We start from the raw sequence: 21,082 nt of genomic DNA, 5'->3' as shown, positions 1-21,082 counted from the left end.
TTTATTTTGTGGAGAAGAATTGTGCTGGCTGCTGCATCTCATAGCCTAAACAATGCAGATTATATATTTACTGGGAATAAATGAATTTCTGTCAGTGTGTTATTCTGAATTGAGTATATTTAAATTCTAGACCCCCATCAGAGCGGATTTAAGTTATGTAAAATTTTCACGGAGAATCTTAGCCTTTTTGCATAAAACATAGGGTAGATTGGGAAGAAATAGAAATTACTTTTTATTCGTAGACCTCCTCTTGTGATAAAGAGAAGCTATTTGACACAAATTGAATGGTGTTTTTGTTTGTTCTGTGAGTTTGTTTGTTTTGTATTGTAAATACCTGGGGAACATGATTTCTTTGTGCAGTTCTAACACCAAGAAAATTAAGCCAAGGCTCTAATCCCAACAGCTTCTTTCTGTGAATGTTTGTTGGAGTGGTTGTGTTGTTAACTTGATAAAGAAAATTTAGGAAACAATACCAGTCTTACATTGGGTTATTAAAGATTGTTCTGTTAATTTTTGAAGCTGGCTGAAATGAAATCAAAGGCAATCTTCAAACCTGTGTATGAATGAGAATTTTTGTTCATTTTATGTGAAAATACTTTATCTTTTATATAGTAAATTTGACTTCATCTATAAATATTGTTTTATGTGGTTTATTACTATAAAGACAATATTTGCCATTAATTGGTTTTTAATGATAACAAGCCAATGAATTACACAGACCAGACTTTTTCCTCCTAAGTGCTTCCTTATTTTATAATTACTGAAGTATTTTTTAAGTAAAAATATATCTCTTTTTGCAATCATAAGGTAACTAATTTTAGCAGTGAACTATTCTTCTGTATTTGACAAGATATTAATTATGTAAATTCAAAGAACTGGTAACAAATAAAATGAATCATTACTAATCTGTGCTAATTTATAAAGAGGTAGTTTTAAAGTGATTTATAAAGGAAAACACTCTTTGATAAAAATTAAATATTTAAAACATATAACTGCATAGTTCTCAAAGGAAAAATTGTGTCACTGTTGTAACTATCAAGAAAAGATTTATAAAAAATATTTTAAGATGAAAATGGCTAAGCTGTTGGAAAAAAAGTGTTCCTCTAAAAAAAATAAAAATATCTCTCTCTCTCTCTCTCACTATCTATATCTCCAGACAGAACTTAAAAGTATCTCGTGGGTGTATTGTATAGTACTTATGTAGCTCATAGAAGGAACTGTTCATAAGAGTGTGACATATATATGTTGTCAAAACAAATTATGTTTGAAATGTGTAGCATTTGGTGCTTGCAGCTGTGAAGGAAAGTACTGTACTACAATTGAGAAACATATGAAAACTGCAGATGCTTCACTTTTCTGTTATTGAAAGTAAATTGTTCAGATTAGGCATTCTTTTTAAGCAGAAACCAAAGAAAAAGACCTTTAATCTTTGATCTCAGCTTTATTGCATGAAATCCACCTTTTATAAAATGGGGTTTGATCTACTACCTCTTTGGAAAGCTTCTTTTGAAAATCTTTATCTAAGCTGTGAGATAAAAAATAGATTTTCTTGTAAAAGAGATTCTCATGTTTGTTATTAACCTATAGTAGGTTTCATCTTATTCTTACAATAGTAGGTAATTTGCAGTTAGAAATCCATATGGGGAAGTAATAGATAATTTAGTAGTGGTAATAGATTTCTGTAGTAATAGATTTTACTATATAAATAGATATTACTATATAAATAATTTCTATAGTAATACATAACATTCATCAACAAAGTGATCTGGAATAAGTTTTCTTAACTATTTGAGCCCCACACTTTAGTTTATGGCAACAGCTTGAATAAATCAGAACAAAAATACCAGAACAGAAAGTGAAACTCTGATGTGATAAGAGTTTTCTCTCTTGAAAAATTCTTCAAGCATATATGTGTTTTTTAAAATTTTATAATCAATAGATGAAATTGCAAAATTCAGAGTTCTCATTGACAGAACTGACCACAATTTAATCAAAAATTTGCAACTCGTCATGTGAGTTCCTGACTATAAATTTTGTAGTTATTTTCAGCAAAAGAATAAGTAGTCTTGTATAAAAAATGTTCTTGTGGTTTGCCTTTTGTAATGGACTTTAACCTTATGTTTAATCTTCTTTTTGTTATAATAGCTTTAATACCAAAATAAATATTAAAATTTCTATCAAACTCTTCCTATTCATATTAGTCTTTAATATCAACTTTTTGTTTATCATCCTACAGAAAGTAAATTCCTGTACTGAAAAAGGAGTTGTAAAATCAGTGTTCTTATATAGTCGTCATCTGACATTCTTGTAGCTGTTAATTTTTTGGGGTACTTGTAGTGTTGCAAAATAAGAATAATATGAGGGAGACCCCTGGGACAAAAAATACTGCAGAAATAATTTATTTTTAAAGAATTTTTTCACTTACTGAGTATTCTACAGAGCAGTAGAAATAAAAAGAATAAAATATCCATTTTACTGATTTTAATCCATGTCAGTTAGGGGGGAAAAATGGAATAGACTCCAAAAACATGGAAGTAAGGTGGGTAAGACTAAAATAGGGGGAAAATATGAGTTTGAATTTGTCTGACTTGCTAGGTATGCATTAATAGTCTCATTTACCAGTACTTACTTACCAAAGTGTTTGCATTTGAAGATTTGTTTAGTATGACTGTGGAATGCTAGAAATTCCCTTCAGAGGAAGGATGGTCTGGAGCAAGAAACTCTTTAACTATTTTCTTATTGGCCATATGCCTAAAAGCATCTAGACTGTGTACTGGATTGCTTTGTTTTTCTGTACATTGCAGAAGGATGAGTAATGTTTTCTTCCAGTAAGGCCCAATAGTGGATTTGTTTTTCTTACTTTAGCCTTTTTGTACAAATGTATATCTCTATAAATGTCTGCAGTTCTCAGTCGTGAGTTTTACACTCGGAACCCTGATTTAGCAATGAGTACCTGAATCTCTGGTAAGAGGAAAAGATGTACTTAAATAAAGCTAAAAAAGGCTTGAGTAGAGCTTTCTATATTAGCATACTACAATATTATAATTTGCGGAAATACAGGGAGTGTACCCAGTACTGGAGGATCCATTTCACATACGAACATGCAACATCCATCAAGTCCTTGCTTTTAGCATCTATTCTAAAAATCAAGGCATGAGATTGTTTTGAAGTGGTGTGTGGGATACATTTGAGTGATTGCTATGACTTTTAAGAAGAGATTTTTAGTGGGACTTGTGCGCTTAAGTTGTTTTGAAAGGTCTTCCTAAGTGTGTATTAAACATCAAATGTTGAGAGGAAATAGTGTGACCAATTAAAATGCCTTTATAGAATATAATAATGTATTTTCCAGGAAGCTTTGGGTGAAAATCAGGCAAATGAAGGTAACTGGCAAAGGTCATATTGAATAACTGAGGCTAGAATTTGGCCTCTGCACTTAGGAAGCAGAGCAAGAAGAACAGCAATTTAATGTTTTGTCTGATCTGTTTTTATTAAGAAAATTTAGATTTATTAGACTAATAACTGTATCTGTTGCCTTGTAAGCATTTAGTTTTCTAACAATATTTTTTTACTTCAGTGGAATTTTGGAAGTTATGGATATCTTACTGAATATAGTGATTTTCATAGTGATTTTCAAAACTGAGCTTAAACCATTTTACTCTGAATCAGAAATCCCATGCCTACTACTTTGCTTCCAAAACCATTTAATTTTAAAGTTTTTTTTCTAAGGTCTTTCCTTGAAAGATGTCAGATTGTTTAAACAGTCTCTCTGAAATATGCAGGGACTTAGTGAAGGCTGTAAGTTTCCATTCCTCTCTTGTGCAAGAGTGCTTTGGACTAACACCAGCCCTTATAAGTGCAAGTAATATGGAGTAAATCCGCTTATTTTAAAATTTTGACATTCTATCACTTTTAAATACTGTGATAGGCCTGTTCTAGTAGGCTTGTACAGTGGATATCTGCTAATTAGTCTTAAAAAGAGCTGGGAGTTCTATATAATATTCTCTGTCACGTTTCTCTACAATGTGGCTGCACAGATGCAAAAAATCTGGCACAGCTGTATGAACAGCAGATGGGGAAGTATCTTATTTGGGATGAAGTGGACTCTTGTCTGTTTGGTGGGCTGATCACTTGACTTTAAGTGCTTTTTCAGTGCAAAAAGGAAGATTAGTTAGAAATATGTCCATAGATTATATAATTTTTTCTATATCAAAATATATATCTTGCTAACACTATGATTTTTCAAAGCATGATGGCATCTAATGAAGAATGTAATTTACTCAAATTACAGTTGTTAAGTTAATGCCATCAAGCAGGCAGTTTCATATTCTGTAGCATTGTGAAAAAGCTTTGTTTGATTTAGATTTAAAGGACACAATTGAATATATTGTCCCATAAATTAGAACTGGTTCCAGAGGTAAATCAAACCCCCATGAACTGATAAGGTTTTTTAACTTTATTAGTTGTATTTTAAAAAAGATGGTAGTACTATACTGTGAGTTTTGCACTTAATATTTTCAGTGAAACTAATGAACTTTCTCTCCAGCCTTCATCTGGGATGGACTGAGCTGGTTACAGTGTAAATCAGAAATCTCTCCTAGGCAGTGGTCTGTGTTGGGTACTTGGAAACAGCAATGCAGGACTGGGAAGCTGTGGGTCTAGAATACACTTGCATGTTTTGTGGTAATGCAACTTGACTGATGGTCTGGGCAGTCAGTTTTGGGATGGTCCAAAAGCTATTGCCTTGTCTTATTGGTCAGTTGCAGCATGGGAATCAAGGACTGCTTAGTATCAAAAATACCCTTGCCAGCAGGTTAGAGTAGGACATCATGATTTACCTCGTGCACAGGTAAAGGATTTAATACTCTCTACTTCACAGCATTTTGTACTAATGTGAATCTTTCATTTTACAAAGAAAAGAGTGCCTGAAAATGGAGCTCAAAAATATTTGCGTTTGCATATATTTTTACCTCAGATCTACTCAGACTCTGAAGTTTTTTAGGTGAATTAGTTCACTAATAAATGTAATGACACTGTATGCAATCACACAACTTCTTGGGCTTTTTTATTTCCATCTGTCTTTCAGAAATATCCACTTCACAATGTACCAAAGTGGTAGCTGTAGTGAAAGGTTACAATCTTAGTGTGTTATGAATACCTCCTATACTGCCAAATGTCGTGATGTGTAGAAAGTACAGTAAGTAGAGTTGGACTGCTATGTACTGCAAGGCAACGTGCGTTCAAAACAGTTCATCAGTCTGAGAAAGCACTTAACTCTTTTCTGTAGAAAAGCATAGCTCTTTAACTGTTTTCCTTGTGGACTGGTGGAAAAGACCAGTAGATAATACTTCATCTTCCATTTTACTGAGCCAAGTACAGGGGAAGTTGGCCAGGACGTCTCAGTTGCTGCAGTCCATAAAGTAGGGGCCAGGATGAGACATATTTTGTCTCTTGGTTTGTCTGCTTCGGAAAGCGAATACATATACTAAAGATATTAGGAGAATGGGAGTTGATAATTAGCATCAATATCAGTTTGATCTGGCAAAGTTATTTCTACATCTGCTTCTTGCACATTATTGTGGTCCATGCCATCACTCTGGTACTTGCGAGTAATAAGATTGAAAAACTCCACTATTTATTTGGTTATTAAGGCTGATAATGTTACAGGTTACTTTCAGATTACTATGGTGTATCTGTAATATTTTGTGCCCTACTAGATCAAATAATGAAACTCTTGCAGTTGTTATCAAATCTGATCTCCAAGTAGAACATAGGCTGTGGGGTTTTGTGTAGAGCATGTGTGTGACTCAAAGGTTGGTGATATGCAAATCCACTGGAGTTCAAATTCATAATTTCCATAACTTCTTATTGCTTAGACAGAGTCTTAATGATCTTAGAGTTCAAAGAAGTCTGAATATGATGTTCATGTATCCAACAAATAATACACACTCTTAGATCATGTAATTTTTCTATATGTTTAAAAGTGACATAGGAAAGAGACTCTTACTCCTTTGTTCCTAAAATATTTGTTTCTTGGCAGCAGGTGTCTGGATGTATAGCAGATGTACTAAATATAACCTGTCTATGATTTAATGCAGCACACATGTAGAAAATGAAAATAACATTAATACAAGTTGTTATTTTAATATGGACCTTTGGGCAAAAGGAAGCACTATTCTGGTCTTGACTACTTATTCAGTGATATAAATAGAAGGTTGGAGTTTCCAGGACTGTCAGTCTGGCAGAGTTCATTTGACCTCAATTTGTGAAGCAAGACTCCTGAAAATAATGGCCTCACTAATATTTATTCTGTATTTCTGTTAACAGGAGGAATGCTTTTTGAATTTAGAAGCTCCTATTGCAAGAGTATGTGGCTATGACACTCCCTTCCCTCACATCTTTGAGCCTTTCTACATCCCAGACAAATGGAAATGCTATGATGCTCTTCAAAAGATGATTAACTACTGAGCAGTAGTACAGGTGAGAAATATCATCTTATAACTGACAGCTTACCTGGAAGGTAACAGACAGAATAACTGCAAGGTTTGGGGCTATAGTGCTACCCTTTTATTTATTTATTTATAATAAGAATTGCCTCTTATGGCTTTGGGCCTTCAGTCTTAAAGGTGTCTGAATATTTTTAAGTGCTGCCATTGAAGTCAGTGTTTAAAATTAATTACTTGCTTAATCAATCTCAAAATTAAATATCTTGAATCCTGAGAAGTGAAAAAAAAATGCAAAGTGAAAGGTGAAAGGAATACTAACGGAGAGAATATATTTTCATCTCTGTTAGAATACTGAGAGTTACTTCATAGGCAAGCCATTGTGTTAAATTTTATTTTATAATTTTTTACTCTTCGGGGTGGCCTGTAATCCTGCAAGGTACTAATAATGCCCAATTTTCCCTGAATATTGGCTCTGCATTGCAAACATACACAGACCATTGAAAAGACATGAAGTATCTGTAGCATCTTACAGTTCTGCTCAAGTACAATTATAAGACTAATATTCAGTATTTAATCTAAAAATAATTTTTCTTTATAATCTTTTAGGTAATTTGATCATGCCTGAAGATTTGTTTGCAGAGTACCAGGACTGTGGCATAATATATATTTCTATGACATGTCTGTTAATCACAGTCTGTAACATCTTTTGTCTGTTTCATTGTAATATAATATTAAGTAGCATTTGACCGTTCGGTGGCCAACCAGGACTTAGTGTTGTGCACCAAAACTTCTGGTGTTTACTGACCAAAGTTTAACAGTGTAGAAAATGTGTCAATACAATTTGTTCTCTACTTCCTTTAGTTGAACCAACTAGCCTAGTTTTTGAGATACAGTCTTGATGGATCTTGTACATCTGAACTAAAAAGAAAAGAAGAAAACAACTGGCCTGTTTTTCTTTGGAATAAGAATCTGTAGTGGGCAGGCAGGGGATTTTAAGCTATTGACACCAAAGATGGGAGGGCCAAGGTGGGCCCTATTTTAGGGGTGCCATCTTCTGTCCATTTTACCTGTACATTAAACTGTGAATTAAATTTAGGGCTGGGGATAGAAGGTTGTCAATACCATAATGTTAATATCCTTTATATGCATAGTTACTTTCAGGAGACGTTTTTACATTCCACCCTGTTTGTTTCCCTCAGTAGGTGGTAGTGGAATGACTATATGAGAAATGGGAACAGTACCAGTGAGGCAGTGTCTCCAAAAAATACTATGGTTCCACTTTTCTCAAAAATCAGCTGTTACTGACGTATAAGAGCATTTCATAGAATCATAGAATATGCTGAGTTGGAAGGGACCAATCAGTATCATTGAGTCCAACTCCTGGCCCTGCACAGGACACCCCATGAATCACACCATTTGCCTGAAAGCGTTGGCCGAACACTTCTTGAACTCTGTCAGGCTTGGGGCTGTGACCACTTCCCTGGGGAGCCTGTTCCAGTGCCCAGCCACCCTCTGGGAGAAAAACTTTTTCCTGATATCCAACCTAAACCTGCCCTGACTCAGCTTCATGCTGTTTCCTGGAGTCCTGTCACTGGTCACCACAGAGAAGAGATCAGTGCCTGCCCCTCCACTTCTCCTCATGAGGAAGTTGTAGACTGCAATGAGGTCTCCCCTCAGTCTCCTCTTTTCCAGGTTGAACAGACCAAGTGACCTCAGCAGCTCCTCATACGGCTTCCTCTCAAGGCCCTTCACCATCTTTGTTGCCCTCCTTTGGATGCTCTTTCATAGCATAATGTCTTTTTTATATTGTGACACCCAAAACTGCACACAATATTTAAGGTGAGGATGCATCAGCACAGAGTAGAGCTGGACAATCACCTCTTTTTGAGCAGTGCCTAGTGCCCCCCCCTATTTCCTTAGAATTAAACAAAAGCTCTTTTCTGATCTGTGATCTTTTTTGTAGATTATGTAGTCAATGCTCTCTTATTTCTTTTTTGTTTGGCATCTCTGTAACAAAGGCAGGGAGGCTTTCCTAAAGAGAATGGGTTGGTTGTATCCACTCCTTGAGGCGAGTTACTGGTTGTGCTAGGTAGCCTCTGATCTGTTCCTTTTCAAAGGAAACCAAAGGACCAAATATTCTTACCTCTGTAAGAAAAGGGAAACTAACCAAAGACATTTGGTGGTTCAGAGACTTAGCTAACCCCCTGTTCCTCCATAGGTTGCTGAAGTGAGGGAGTTATGAGGAGAAAAAAGTGGATTCTGAGATTGCATTGAATTTGTATACAATCCAGTTTCCACACTGGAATTCCACACTAAACCTGGTCTAGATAGTGGAAAAGCCATCTGCATTCATACTTACATTTCTCTTGTGGGCTGGACCACACACGAATATCGGAGGAGGTTATTGGCCAGCTGAAAATGTGGATTTAGCATATCAAGGAGCAGGTTTATTAGACGTTGTCTGGAAAAGAGTGTAAAGACACAGAAAATTCTACTTTCTGGTTTGTCTAACAAAACATCTAGATGTTGGGGCCCATAGCACATCTTTTGATTGGTATGACTAGATATTAGTGTCACAGAATGAGCTGCTCAAAGTTTTTTCTACGAGGAAACCTTAATGTGCCTTGTTATAAGGCACATTTCAGAGGAGCATTCCTTTATTTTTCTGCGTGCTACACATTGACCTTATGTGCTTAGCACAGTAGTTGCAGTAGATCTCCATGCTGCTATCGACTCCACAGTTTACCTATAAGGCAGTACATTTCTGTTTCTGAGAAATTGAAGGATTGCTTTACATTTGCTTCTTTTTGTACTCATGGTAACATTTATGAGTGATATTACTTGCCATTGATACGGAGTGATGAAGTTTATGTGTTCCAAACCACCTCATGTGTAGGGAGAGCATTTCTAAGAAACGGTGTTACAGTTTGTGTGAATTTGAGCACAGTCAGTCTTCTGGATGTTAGAGTAGTTGTGCCCCTTCTTGTCCTACTGCTGGAAAGACAGAGGAGCTAGCAGTTCCCTGTGGTGAAGAGGGGTGTAGGTTGGCTTCTGAGTTACAGACATGGTCAAACTGGTGTCATGGTTTAACCCCAGCCGGCAACTTAGCCCTGCACAGCCACTCTCTCATTTCCCCCTAGTGGGATGGGGGGGAGAACTGGAAGAGTAAAAGTGAAAAAACTCATGGGTTGAGATAGTTTAATAAGGAAAGCAAACGCTGTGCATGCAAGCAAAGCAAAACAAGGAATTTATTCACCATTTCCCGTGAGCAGGCAGGTCTTCAGCCATCCCCAGGAAAGCAGGGCCACATCATGCGTAACAGTGACTTGGGAAGACAAATGCCATCACTCCAAATGTCCCCCCCTTCCTCTTCCTCCCAGCTTTATATGCTGAGCATGATGCCATAATGGCATGGAATATCCCTTTGTCGGTTGGGATTAGCTATCCCAGCTGTGTCTCTTCTCAACTCCTTATGCACTCCCTGCCCTTCCTTGCTGGTGATGTGGGGTGAGGAGCAGAAAAGGCCTTGATGCTGTGCAAGCCCTGCTCACCAATAACAAAATCAACACTGTTTCCAGCACAAATCCGAAACACAACTGTGAAGAAAATTGACTCATAACCAAAACTGACACAGCTCACTAAGGTGTTGCTTGGCCTTGAAGTCATTTCTGTTAGATACAACCTGGTGGTGTGGATGGCTGCCTTCCTCTTTTCTCTCTTAATTGACAGCTTACTAAGAATTGCTTCATCTATGGCTTTAAGGTAGGCTGTGGGAAAAAAGACACAAGTGGTAATTGTCAAATATATATCAGTGGTATATGTCAGATTGTCCTTTCTAACATGTCCTGAAATCTCTGTATTTTGAGTGAGAAGCTACCTGAAATGTCATTTAATGAAATCTGCAGTGATGTGATTCCCTCCTCTTGTTACTGGATAGCACCAAGTTTTATTTATGATATTTCATGTTCTACCATTGTTTGAAAGTTGTCTTTAGACCCGGAAACAGTTTTTATATTAAAGCATTGACATGCCAATTCCAAACTTTATTTTACTTATGCTTTTAAGGTATTGGTGTATCAAAGTCTTTCTACCCTTACTCACCAAGTAAGAATTTCTCACTTTACAAAGAAGAGATCTGCATCTTAACAAAAAAAATTCTTCCTGAAATGTATTCATCTGTGTACACAAATGTACCTCAACCCAGAAAGGATCTTCTCAGACACCTGAATTAACTTACTACTTCTTGTCTGAGGCTAATGCAGGGTTTCAAGCTGGATGCTGCAGTTAATGATTTCTAAAGTTACCCTTATTATCTTAATGTACATTTGGTTTTATTCAACCTGTGTTGACAGCATCTCACACATGGATAGTTGCTTATCTTGCGATTGACAGCACAGATGGATTTCCTGCTTAAAGGCAGCATTTGTCAATTCATCCTGTATACCTTACTGATGAGACAGGCAAGAGCAAAGTCTCTATCTTTCAGCAGCTTCTTAGTTATTAAATTTTGTAGCTATGTTAGCTATAAGAGAAATAGCTTCCAGGTAGACAGCTGTGTTCCAGATAACTCTCTGTAGTTGGAGAACAGATAAAGATAAAAGAAGCAGTGAGATTAAGATGGATATACATTTCCTGTGTAAATGGGATGGTGTCTAGCTGTTCCTTTGAGGGAGAGGAAAAGCCCTAAAAGAAGAAACAGAAGAAAATAACCACAAATTTTATGAACTATACTATTATGATACACAAATTTGTTGAGGGGTGACTGTAGCTTAGAAATGGCAGATAGCTAAGTGCTTTTCTGTTATCTTTTGCAGCTTTTACTACCACATTTGCATATTTTGTTTTCTTGTCAAATTCTGAATTTTAAAGCTATTGCTTGGCAGGTTACAGTTTACCTCCATGATGGTGTGTGTGTTTATGGAGAGACATAATTACTGTTACAAATATAGTCTCTTAAAATGCAAAGCTATCACACTGAACTTCATTACGGAACTATTTTATGGAAAGTTTAATCTTGGTGCTTAAAGGTTAGGTGATGTTAGGGGATGTCAGGTCGTTGATTTAAATGTAGTTTTCTTTCCAGCCATGTATTTGAAGTCGGTTGTGCTGGGAAACAGGAAGGGACCTGGTAGGTGCTTTGGTTCATAATCGTATCTTCCCTGTACTCCTGGCTATTCGTCAGGACTTTATTCAGGTTAACTTGAGGTATCGGAAAACTATAATTCCTCTCCCTGTTTGGTAAGTAAGGTATGAGAGACTGTGCAAGATCTTTTTAACCTGAGACTAACCACCAGCTTTTTTTCAACACAGAAATTGCAAATGTGGCAGGCTAGAATGCCTGCCTAATAATGCACTGTCTGTAACCCAGGCTGTCTGCAGAGGCTTGAGTAGGACACAGCATTTCTGGTTTATAATCTTTTCCTGCTGGATGACAAAAATCATGCAAATAGCCAGTGAATCATGTCTTATTTACAACTAGTGAGTAGTCCAAATATAAGATAACAGTCTATTAGAGCTATGAGTTAGTCTTTTAGTATGGCTGTTGCAAGTCTATTACTTGCATTCAAACCTTGCTGAGAATTTATGCAAGATCAATAAGGAAATTATCTTAAAAAAAACAACCCTGTAAACAGGAAAGGTATTGCCTATAATTTTTTTACAAGACCCCTCCTCATTGTAATAGTAGAATGATAGTATATCTAGTAGAGCTCCAGAAAAAACAAATAACACTTTTCTTAACATTCTAGAGTAGTATGGAAGACACTTCATAAAATTTTTGCATACATGGCAATAATTAATGTTGTGTTGACAGTAGACATCGGTCACAGCATTTCTAATTTCTGTGGATCTACCTTGGCACCTTTAAAAATAGTAACTAAATAGTATAGAATTAAATAGTATTTAATAAAAAATGAGTAAGTATTTTGTTATAGTTCACAGCCTTGATGTTAAGACATTATGAATTTAATAAGTAAGATTACCATGGAGGGCACTGTGTGTTTAAGGTGTGGATATTACTTTCAGCCTTGAGATTTATAATTTGTTTTGTCATCTTTTTCTACAGAGATGAGAACAACAGGGATATACAGAAGCTGCCTTCAAAACTCTTGACACTTTATTCAGATCTTTCGGGTTTGGAATTTACATAGCAGACTTTTTTCTTTTAACTTGGCTATCCTTAATATTCATCTTGGCTACTCTTCAGAAACTTCAAATTTTCCTTAATTTTGAAATCAGTGATGGGCAGGTGATTGCTATAATAAGTAGTTTCAGATGTATTTAAAGATATTCCAGATGTCATATGTATGTTACACATAGCCATGCTTCACTAGGTTACATCTCTAGACTTCACTGTGTAAATATTAGAAGCAGAATTTTATTCAATAAAACATGTTATGCTCATGTTGTCTCTTAGTTTTGCTATTGTTTTGGAAAAACCCAAAGAAGTGATTTGAATGTGACTGTATTTTCAGCAAAATAAATCTTAGACAGCCAGACCAAATTGTGTGGTGGAGACCTGCTTTAACTACTGGCATTAGCTGTCTTTCAGTTGAGTGGCTTCATGCATAATAGTCTGTAATACTTAATTTTCCTTTCTGCAAGGGGAAACTCTATTTTTCTTGAAAAGGGAAGCGAGAGTTTTTTGCTTTGTTGCTATAGGTGAGAGGCTTAATTGGTACGTTCTTTCTGCAATATCTTTGTTTAATTATTTTTCCTCTAGATATGTGATGTATCTGTTACTAAGCAGTTGTGCAAAAAGCACTTCCCAATTTTTTGGTTGCTTTGCTCTCTGCACAAACCAGTGTCATGCTGCATGAGCAAAGGGGTTGGGGAGATGTATACCAGTAGCCAGATAATCACATTTCCATGATTATACATGGATATTTTCAGGGAGAAAGAAGAATACGTTTGTACACAAAGCTGCTTGGGACAATCCTCAAGGTGTCAGCTGAAACATGCCAGAGAGGAAGCTGAGGGGGATAACTTCACCCATTTTGATCACATGGGAGGTTATTAATTGAGCAGATCCACTGACATTCAAGGGAAATCTGTGCTCAATGGATGCCAAGGTGCACACGCCAACATCTCAGTGGCGTGTGTCTCAGAGCTCCTCGGCAACTCTTATCTCACTCTCCCAAACCTCAAGAGCAATCCCTGTGGCGTACTTAATTTTTTGTAATATGTGGCAGTGCTTGCCCTCAGCAGAACTCTATTCAAAAAGTCATGTTCAAAGGACTTGTATCTATGGAAAGTGCTAAATGATAATCTTTTTGGGTCTTACTACCATTTTGTGCAATATTCTGCATTCGTAGTTTGTGCATTCCCTGAAGAATCGCACAACTGATAGTGAAGCTAGTTGTTAATGTCTCCAATCAAAAGGAGATTGTTAGTGAAGTCTTGTAAGTCTCCTGTAAATGCCATGTATAGAACTTGTTTATTGTTTTAAATAAAATAGATGCATTATATATTTTATATTTTTTTCCTGCTGGATGGAAGCTATTTTGTTTGTATGAAGTAAAATGGTTTTAAAAATTATTTCTGTCTTTGTAGAACATCAATAGATATTTTAGTAACTGTCTTCTAAAAACATACTGTTACTGTATTTCAAAGCATATAAAATAGTTGCAATTATATTACTGCCATAGTAAAATGTATTTGGTAATTAATAGCCTTAATACAATATACTTTGTATTTGCAGTTTTCATAGATAAAAGCGATTTCTAATTTAATGCAAAGCTTAAGTTCAATTAACCTGTATGGAAATATGGAATAATATATTTCTTAATAAACACGTAGAAAATATTTGCTCGTAATGTGGACTGTGACAATGTGGTTGAGGGACAGGTTTTGTATTTTTGGTGACTGGCGATGTGTTGGTTTTAATAGTATGAAAAAAACCGTTCCTTTCCCCTCTGTTTTGTATAATAGAATATTTTTCCTAGGCAGAGGTGGATAATGTTGTAGAAATAGGTGCTGCTCCCAAAAGCCTGCCTAGATGGCAGTATGCACTCGCATAACCTGTGCTCAAGGATGGAGGCTGTTTAAACTGCGTGTTATGGAAAAATGACTTACAGTTCTAAATTGGACAGGAAGGTGTATGCTAGTACATACAAATTTTCATTAAGTTCCTTAATAATAAAATCCAAAGACAAATCATATTTTCTGGTTTTTCACCACTTAGGTCTTTTAATTAGATGAATTAGATTTTGCAAAAAATGTGTGGTGGAATATTCTCAAATTTAACCTGGCTATTGGTTGTTTCATTCTAAGTAACTCCTCAGGGAAAAATCATGTCACTACTCCTTGCTGATAGTCCAGAAAATTATTAACCTGTCCAGCCATGCTCATGTAACACTAATTGCTGGAAACACTTATGGTAGCTAGTTTAGTGCTGGGTTCTGAGATCTTCGCCAAAAGCATTGTCAAGCATGAACAGGCTGCCTAGGGAAGTTGGCAGAGACACTGTCACTGGAGGTATTTAAAAGATGTGTAGATGTGACATTAGGGACATGGTTTAGTGGTGGACTTCACAATGCTGGGATAATGTTTGGTCTCTTTGAGGCCTTTTCAAACGTAAATTGTTCTGTGATTCTTTAAAAGACATACACAGCCTTCATGGGACCCCAGATTTATTAACTGCAGATGAAAGACTTGTATACTCCTCTGCTGTCATCTAGCTCCGTTAAGACTGTAGTGCCATGACAACTGCACTGTAATAAACAGTGCACCGATTAATACAAATTGGATTTAAATCATTAGAGGTATTCCTCCTCGTGGCAGTGCACGTGTTTATAAGAGGATTAGTCAGCAGTACATTCTCACTGCAGTAGCCAGGAGTCTTGACACAATGACCTTCTGCTCCTACAGTCTGATAATCAATTCTGAGCCATTAATCTTTTCTGACAGCTTTCTTGCTCCCGAAGCTAAAAACCAATGTTTCTGTTGCACTGGTATACTGCAGAAGCTCTGTTCTAGCCACATAACTTCAGAGGCAGCAACTGAAAGGAATCCATTCAGCAAGCTGGCAGAGATTGTTATCACAGCAGCTCGTGGGGTTCAGTGAGCATTATATGTTCATAACAAAATAAGCTGACACAGTCTGTAAGCTCTGCCAGATTTCAGCAGACCCAAAATAAGGATGCAATTCCTTTGTAGCTCTTTTGCTGCTTAGCTGCTCTGCAAGATACATGTTTGTTAGATATGGGAGACAAACAGCTGACTTCAGTATAAACAGGATTTTTAAAACTTAATTTGGTTGCTTATGCTTTGGCATCAAGTACCATTTGAGACACCCTGGGGTATCCTGCATAGGCTCCATGGCTCCAGCTTCTGCTTCCATAAGTCCTATGTGATATCTGCCAACCCCATGTGTATCTTGGGTGCCTTAGGGCATCTCAAATGGCACTAGATACTGGCATTCAGGCATCTAAATGGAGCCCTTTGTTTTCTGGAGCTTGGATAGCTGATGTCTGACTATTTTTCTGTGAGCTTGCATAAAATGCCAGCACTGAGATGGGTGCATTCCTTGATTTTCAAAATAAATTGCTCAAATCCCCAGTAAGTATATAAGGTGGGATACATGACGTTGTGTGTGAAAGACAGTATTGTCTCCTGGGTGATGGGCTGATGCTGAACTGGGCTTTTAGTTCCTTGAGGTGAATAATTTAGAGCAAAACCCCAGTCATAAATGTCCCCTGGCTGGCGTTGGTTACCATAACTCACAAGGTTTCTGATGAATATCTGAAGATAACATGTGAACAGGACCTGCTTCAATTTCAGCTAAGCCATGAGCAACAGTGGTGAGTTAATGGGAGATGAAGGAACTGCAGACCACTTGCTTCCTGCAGGCTGTGTGTGGGATTCAGCTCAGGATTAAGCCACCTAAAATTTAAGCATTGAGCTATGTGTGTGTATGGCTGAACAGAGCAGTTGAGCTGGTACCAAGTTCCTTTAGGGTAATTTGACTCATTCTACAGGCTGAACTGACTGCCTTAGTTGTCAATGCACAGTGCCACATTAGATCCTGTAAGGTGTCCTGCCTGGCCTTTGACTGCTCGTCAGGAAAGGTTCAGGTCTCCCATCAGTCCTCAGTCATACCTACCAGTCAGGCACATCTTTCATGATGCCCTAAGTTATCTTGGGCATCATTGCTAAATCTGTGGGCAACAGGATTGAATTCTCCAGTGGCTGTAGCTGTCATGGGATCACAGTGCACATGTGGACATTAGATACTTAACTTCAGATGAAATTACCTATTTCATGCTTTTGACAGAAGGGAAAAGGAGCAGAGAATAAGCACATGAAGTGTTATGTGGATGCTGGGGCCATGCACTAAGTGGTGCAAGAAGCTGGGAGAAGATGATCTGTCTGTCCCTCAGTTCAGCTGCTACAAGCAGCACTGGCTTCATCCATACTTAACATCACGTTAGTTGTCCCCAGCCCTCTAGCAGGAAGAACTAAGCCTCCTGATGAACGACACTGATTAGTTTGATCATTAGCCTATTTTCATATTACAAGTGCAACTCTGAAGCAGCCCCAGCTTTGGTTTTATGTTACTTGCTTTGAAAGTGCTCTATGGTCTTTGGTGATGTTTTTAAAGCCTATGTTTGTCTGCCAAAATAATGATGCTACTTTAAGAGTAGAAACTAGGGTCTGGTCTTGCTCATGTAGGTCTGTGGCTAACTGTTCTACAACTGACAGTAATGTGTCACCAGCGTTTGAGAAGGCCCCCCTGTTGATTCTTGTGTGTAATTAATTACTTTTATATGATAATTAAATCATTCCTGTTTACTTGCACTCTGCTTGCAGTTGAGTACTTGCTGAAAACAAAAATTGTTTGAATTTATGATGCCTGTGGTTGCGCTCTTCTTGCACTGTTTGTGAGCACTGCCATGCCTGTTAGTTCCAGCCCTGAGCGATCTCGGGCAGTTCTGAGGTAAGTGACCTGGGCTTCAGGCAGATGGTTTCTTTCCAGTCTTTCCATCTGTGCTGGTTTTTGCTGGGGTAGCGTTAACTTTCTTCACAGTGGCTCGTATGGGGCTGTGTTTTGGATTTGTGCTGAAAACAGTGCTGCTAATATACAGATTATATATTGTGACAGCCTTTGCTGCCCCCCTGCCCACTTAGCCTGGGGGATGAAGCAGCACAAACAAGCACAGTTGTTCCCTCTCCAGGCAAAGCCTCTCTGATTAGCTCCCATTATGAATTTGGGCTGCTCATGGTGACCTAGACTTGTCCTGTCATTCCCAGGGGGAAACCTGGAGAGCAAGGGAGTTGGTGGAGATGCAGGGCTGCTCCAGTGGCTGGTGGGGGGTGGGCAGGGAGTGCAGTCTGCACTGCCACCTCCATCCATGCACCTGCAGGCCAGCGAGAGGCCCCTGCGTCCAAATGTGGTTTGCTTGGCTTCTCAGATCTCTGCAATATGCTGCACAGGGTGTAAAGCTTCCCCTGCTGCTCTGCCGGTTTCAGCTCTGCCGAGGGCCTTGAGGCAGCCCTTGACAAGGGTCTGGCTGGTAGAGGACACTGGGGGTGTGTGGAGCGATGCCGGGATCCCAAGTACCTCTGGTTTGGCCAGGGGCAAGAGCAGGAGAGCTTACAGAACCCTGGCTCTAGTCGAGCTGTGGCAGCAGGACTGCTTATGCCTGCAAGCCAAAGGATGGGATCTGGCTACGCCTAGAGCAGCACATCCAAACAGTGGGTCTCAGTGGTGGTTGCATAGAGGAGATAGAGAATGACTGTTCTTCAGTGACAACTCAGGACCCAACAGCCACCGTGTGATTCCAAGCCTGCATGCATTTGTGGTGCAGCAATGCAGCTTTCCACATTTTATTTTCTAATCCATGCGCTTGCAGGAGCGGGAAAACCTAGATAGGTTTAAAATTTTGGAATAGTTTGTGCAGCAGATGCAGGGAAGGTGCCTCCAGTGGGACCCGTGGCTGCAATGTAGTACTGTAGACTTTCCTCTACTACTGCAGAGCAATGCCTCAAGTAAACGCAGAAGGCACTTTAGAGGTGTGTGTTACATATTAGAGCGTTTTTTTTGTAATTATTTATCCATAAACCCCAGGAAGATCGTGTTTGCAGTGACTACAATGTTCTAATGCCTACTGGCTTGGCCTCAGGGATTTTCAGATGCCGAGAGAGAGGGAGCAGTGAGGCAGAGGAGGAACAAAGTGCAGCCTTGTTCAAGTGCAGCTCTAATGGTTTCATGGCATCTCATGTTGTAACCTACTAGTCTTGTTTTTCATTCACAAAACAGAATTTGGCTTGGGAAGGAAAGTGAGAGCAGGCTGGCATTCAAATGTGAATACATGGACAACAAAAAGGATGATAGGCAAAGTTAAGAGTAATCATAACTTATTCCTCTCAAATGATTTTTCCATCACTCCCACCACCCATCTCTTCAGTAAAGTTTTCCCCCTCCCTTTTTGCCAACAACCTAGCTACTCCTTCAATTGCAACAGTTTTATATTTTTGAAGTGATTTTTGTCACACTTGCTTATAATAAAACCAAAGTATAGGTTATTGAGCTGTTCCTCATTTGGTTTTTGTTACACTTGAGTTAGAGGTGACTGAAAAAGAGGCAAGTGGGCGTTGAACAGCCTTGCTGAGCAGAGGTGATCTGAAGTCTTGGCCTTCTCCTTCGATCTTTCCCTTCCTGGCTTGACTTTGTGCCACAACCAACCCACAGCTTTCCTGGGTGTAGGGAGACTTTGCTGCCCCCAGGCAGGAGGGCCTGAGCCAGGGGAGGTGGTGGAGTAGTACCACACCAGTGGCAGCTGCTGCTGATGGGTGATGAAGAGTGAGAGGGAGGTGTGAGGTGGGCATTAGGATTTCATTGTGGGGTCATAACCTTGCCTGTCCTCAACCAGTGATCCCAGCTGCCCCAGGCTTCCTGCTGTGCTGCCAATCCCAGCCCTGGCCCCTTGGGAGAGGGAGCCAGCCTAGACATCACACTCTGTGCATCTGTTACCTACCTGTGGTGCCTGCAGCCATTGTGTCTCACCCCCTGCCATCCATTCTTGTTCCATCTCCCCCGGGTGGAGGCAGTTTTGGTGACTTACAGCTGTTCATTGCTCGGGGCCCTCAAGAGGCTGAAACACCTACTCAGGCAATGATAGGGGTGTTGTCACATACAGAGCATGAGCCTTTGGGAGATGGCACTTATTAGCTTTCACCAAAGAACGAAGAATATGTGATTCATCTTGTGTTACGAGCAGTGAAATTGCTAAGCATTTTGCTGTCAGCATCACTAACTGAGCCTTCAGCTGCCATAGAGCTGTGGTTTAAGTGAGGCTCTGTGCAAATTTGTCTGGGTTTCTACACCAGCTCACTCTCCTCAACTTCATCTACCTGTGCTCTTGCATAGCTGTTTTGTGGTAGCACAGGAATTGCCTGCATCCTGCATCCAGCCTGACGTTCAAGTTATTAAGATGGTTAAAATTATCCCAGTGGAGTATAGCTGCAAAAGCAAACTGCTACTTGTAGTTTCTGTGTCCATATACACACTGAAATGAGGGAGGCTGCTCTTGAATGAATCTGGCTCCCTGAGACTGAAGTTTAAAGTATTTTTCCCAATGAGTTTAATTAATTTTATTTTAAAAGACAGGCAATCCTTAGGGCACATTCAATTCCTTCCACTATGCTGGTGACATCTGTCCATATCCATAGATGAAACCTTGAGATCCTGCAACTTAGGTATAAAATATGGGGCCATTTTCTAAGCCAGTTCTTAGGATTTATTTTCTTGTTTTTGAGCCAGGGGAAATAGTTAAATTCAAGTGAGATTTATTCTTTTATTACTTATTTATGAAGCTCTTTAAGCTTTTCATTAATTCTGATGCTATGCTGAGAAATCTGCTACGGAAGTGTCGCTGCAGTCCCTTGCAACGAGGTGAGTTATGGCTGCGAACGCTCCCCCTTCACTGCCAGGGAACACAGAGACCTGATGCTGTTTTTGACTGGGATAGAGTTAATTTCCTTTCTAGTAGCTGGTACATTGCTGTGTTTTGAATTTAGTATGAGAATGATGTTTCAATTGTTGCTTAGTAGTGCTTACCCTAAGTCAAGCACTTTTTGGTTTCTCATGCTCTGCTAATGAGGAGACACATGAGAAACTGGTGGAGAGCAAGGCCAGGACAGGTGAACTGAACTGGCCAAAGGGATATTCCATACCACAGAACATCATGCCCAGTGTGTAATTGGGGGGCAGTTGGCCAGGAGGAGAGGTTGCTGCTTGGAGATTGACTGGTCATTGGTCAGAGGGTGGTGAGCAACTGTATTGTGTGTCACTTGTTTCTCTTGGGTTTTCTCCCTCTCTCTCTCTGTCCTTTCTATTACTATTATTATTATTATTGTAATTATTAAAATTAATATTGTTTTAATGTAATTTTATTTTGCTTAAATTATTAAACTGTTCTTAGCTCAACCTACAAGCTTTACATTATTTTCCCCTATTCTCCTCCACACTGGGGAGATGGAGAGGAAGAGTGAGTGAATGGCTGCATGGTACTTATTGCCGGCTGGGGTTAAACCACAACACTGAGAAATAAAGTCATGGCTAATTGTCCTGTATCCCGTACACCTGGAGAACATCAGTGCTTGCTGCCTCATCACCAGGCCCTGGCCATGCCAGTTGG

The 21,082-nt window shown here is 38.8% G+C and overlaps 1 protein-coding gene across 3 annotated transcripts in view; it reads left to right on the top strand.

Annotated features, from left to right (window-relative positions):
* The window catches only part of BCKDHB (branched chain keto acid dehydrogenase E1 subunit beta), a 114,914-nt gene extending 102,069 nt beyond the window's left edge, over nt 1-12,845 (top strand). For 2 of the 3 annotated variants that reach the window (XM_064650068.1, XM_064650066.1), the window contains 2 exons: nt 6,325-6,477; nt 12,508-12,845. In XM_064650068.1, coding sequence (XP_064506138.1) covers nt 6,325-6,465 — 141 coding nt within the window. In that variant the 3' untranslated portion in view covers nt 6,466-6,477; nt 12,508-12,845. Of the gene's footprint in view, nt 1-6,324; nt 6,478-8,135; nt 8,283-12,507 lie in introns of all 3 variants that reach the window. The other variant, XR_010429381.1, reaches the window with a different exon arrangement.
* Nucleotides 12,846-21,082: the final 8,237 nt, after the last annotated feature.

Source organism: Pseudopipra pipra, chromosome 3 (genome assembly GCF_036250125.1).
Source record: "Pseudopipra pipra isolate bDixPip1 chromosome 3, bDixPip1.hap1, whole genome shotgun sequence".
Classification (NCBI taxonomy): domain Eukaryota; kingdom Metazoa; phylum Chordata; class Aves; order Passeriformes; family Pipridae; genus Pseudopipra; species Pseudopipra pipra.
The sequence above is the reverse complement of the archived record's forward strand: the minus strand, read 5'-3'. Positions and strand labels throughout refer to the sequence as shown.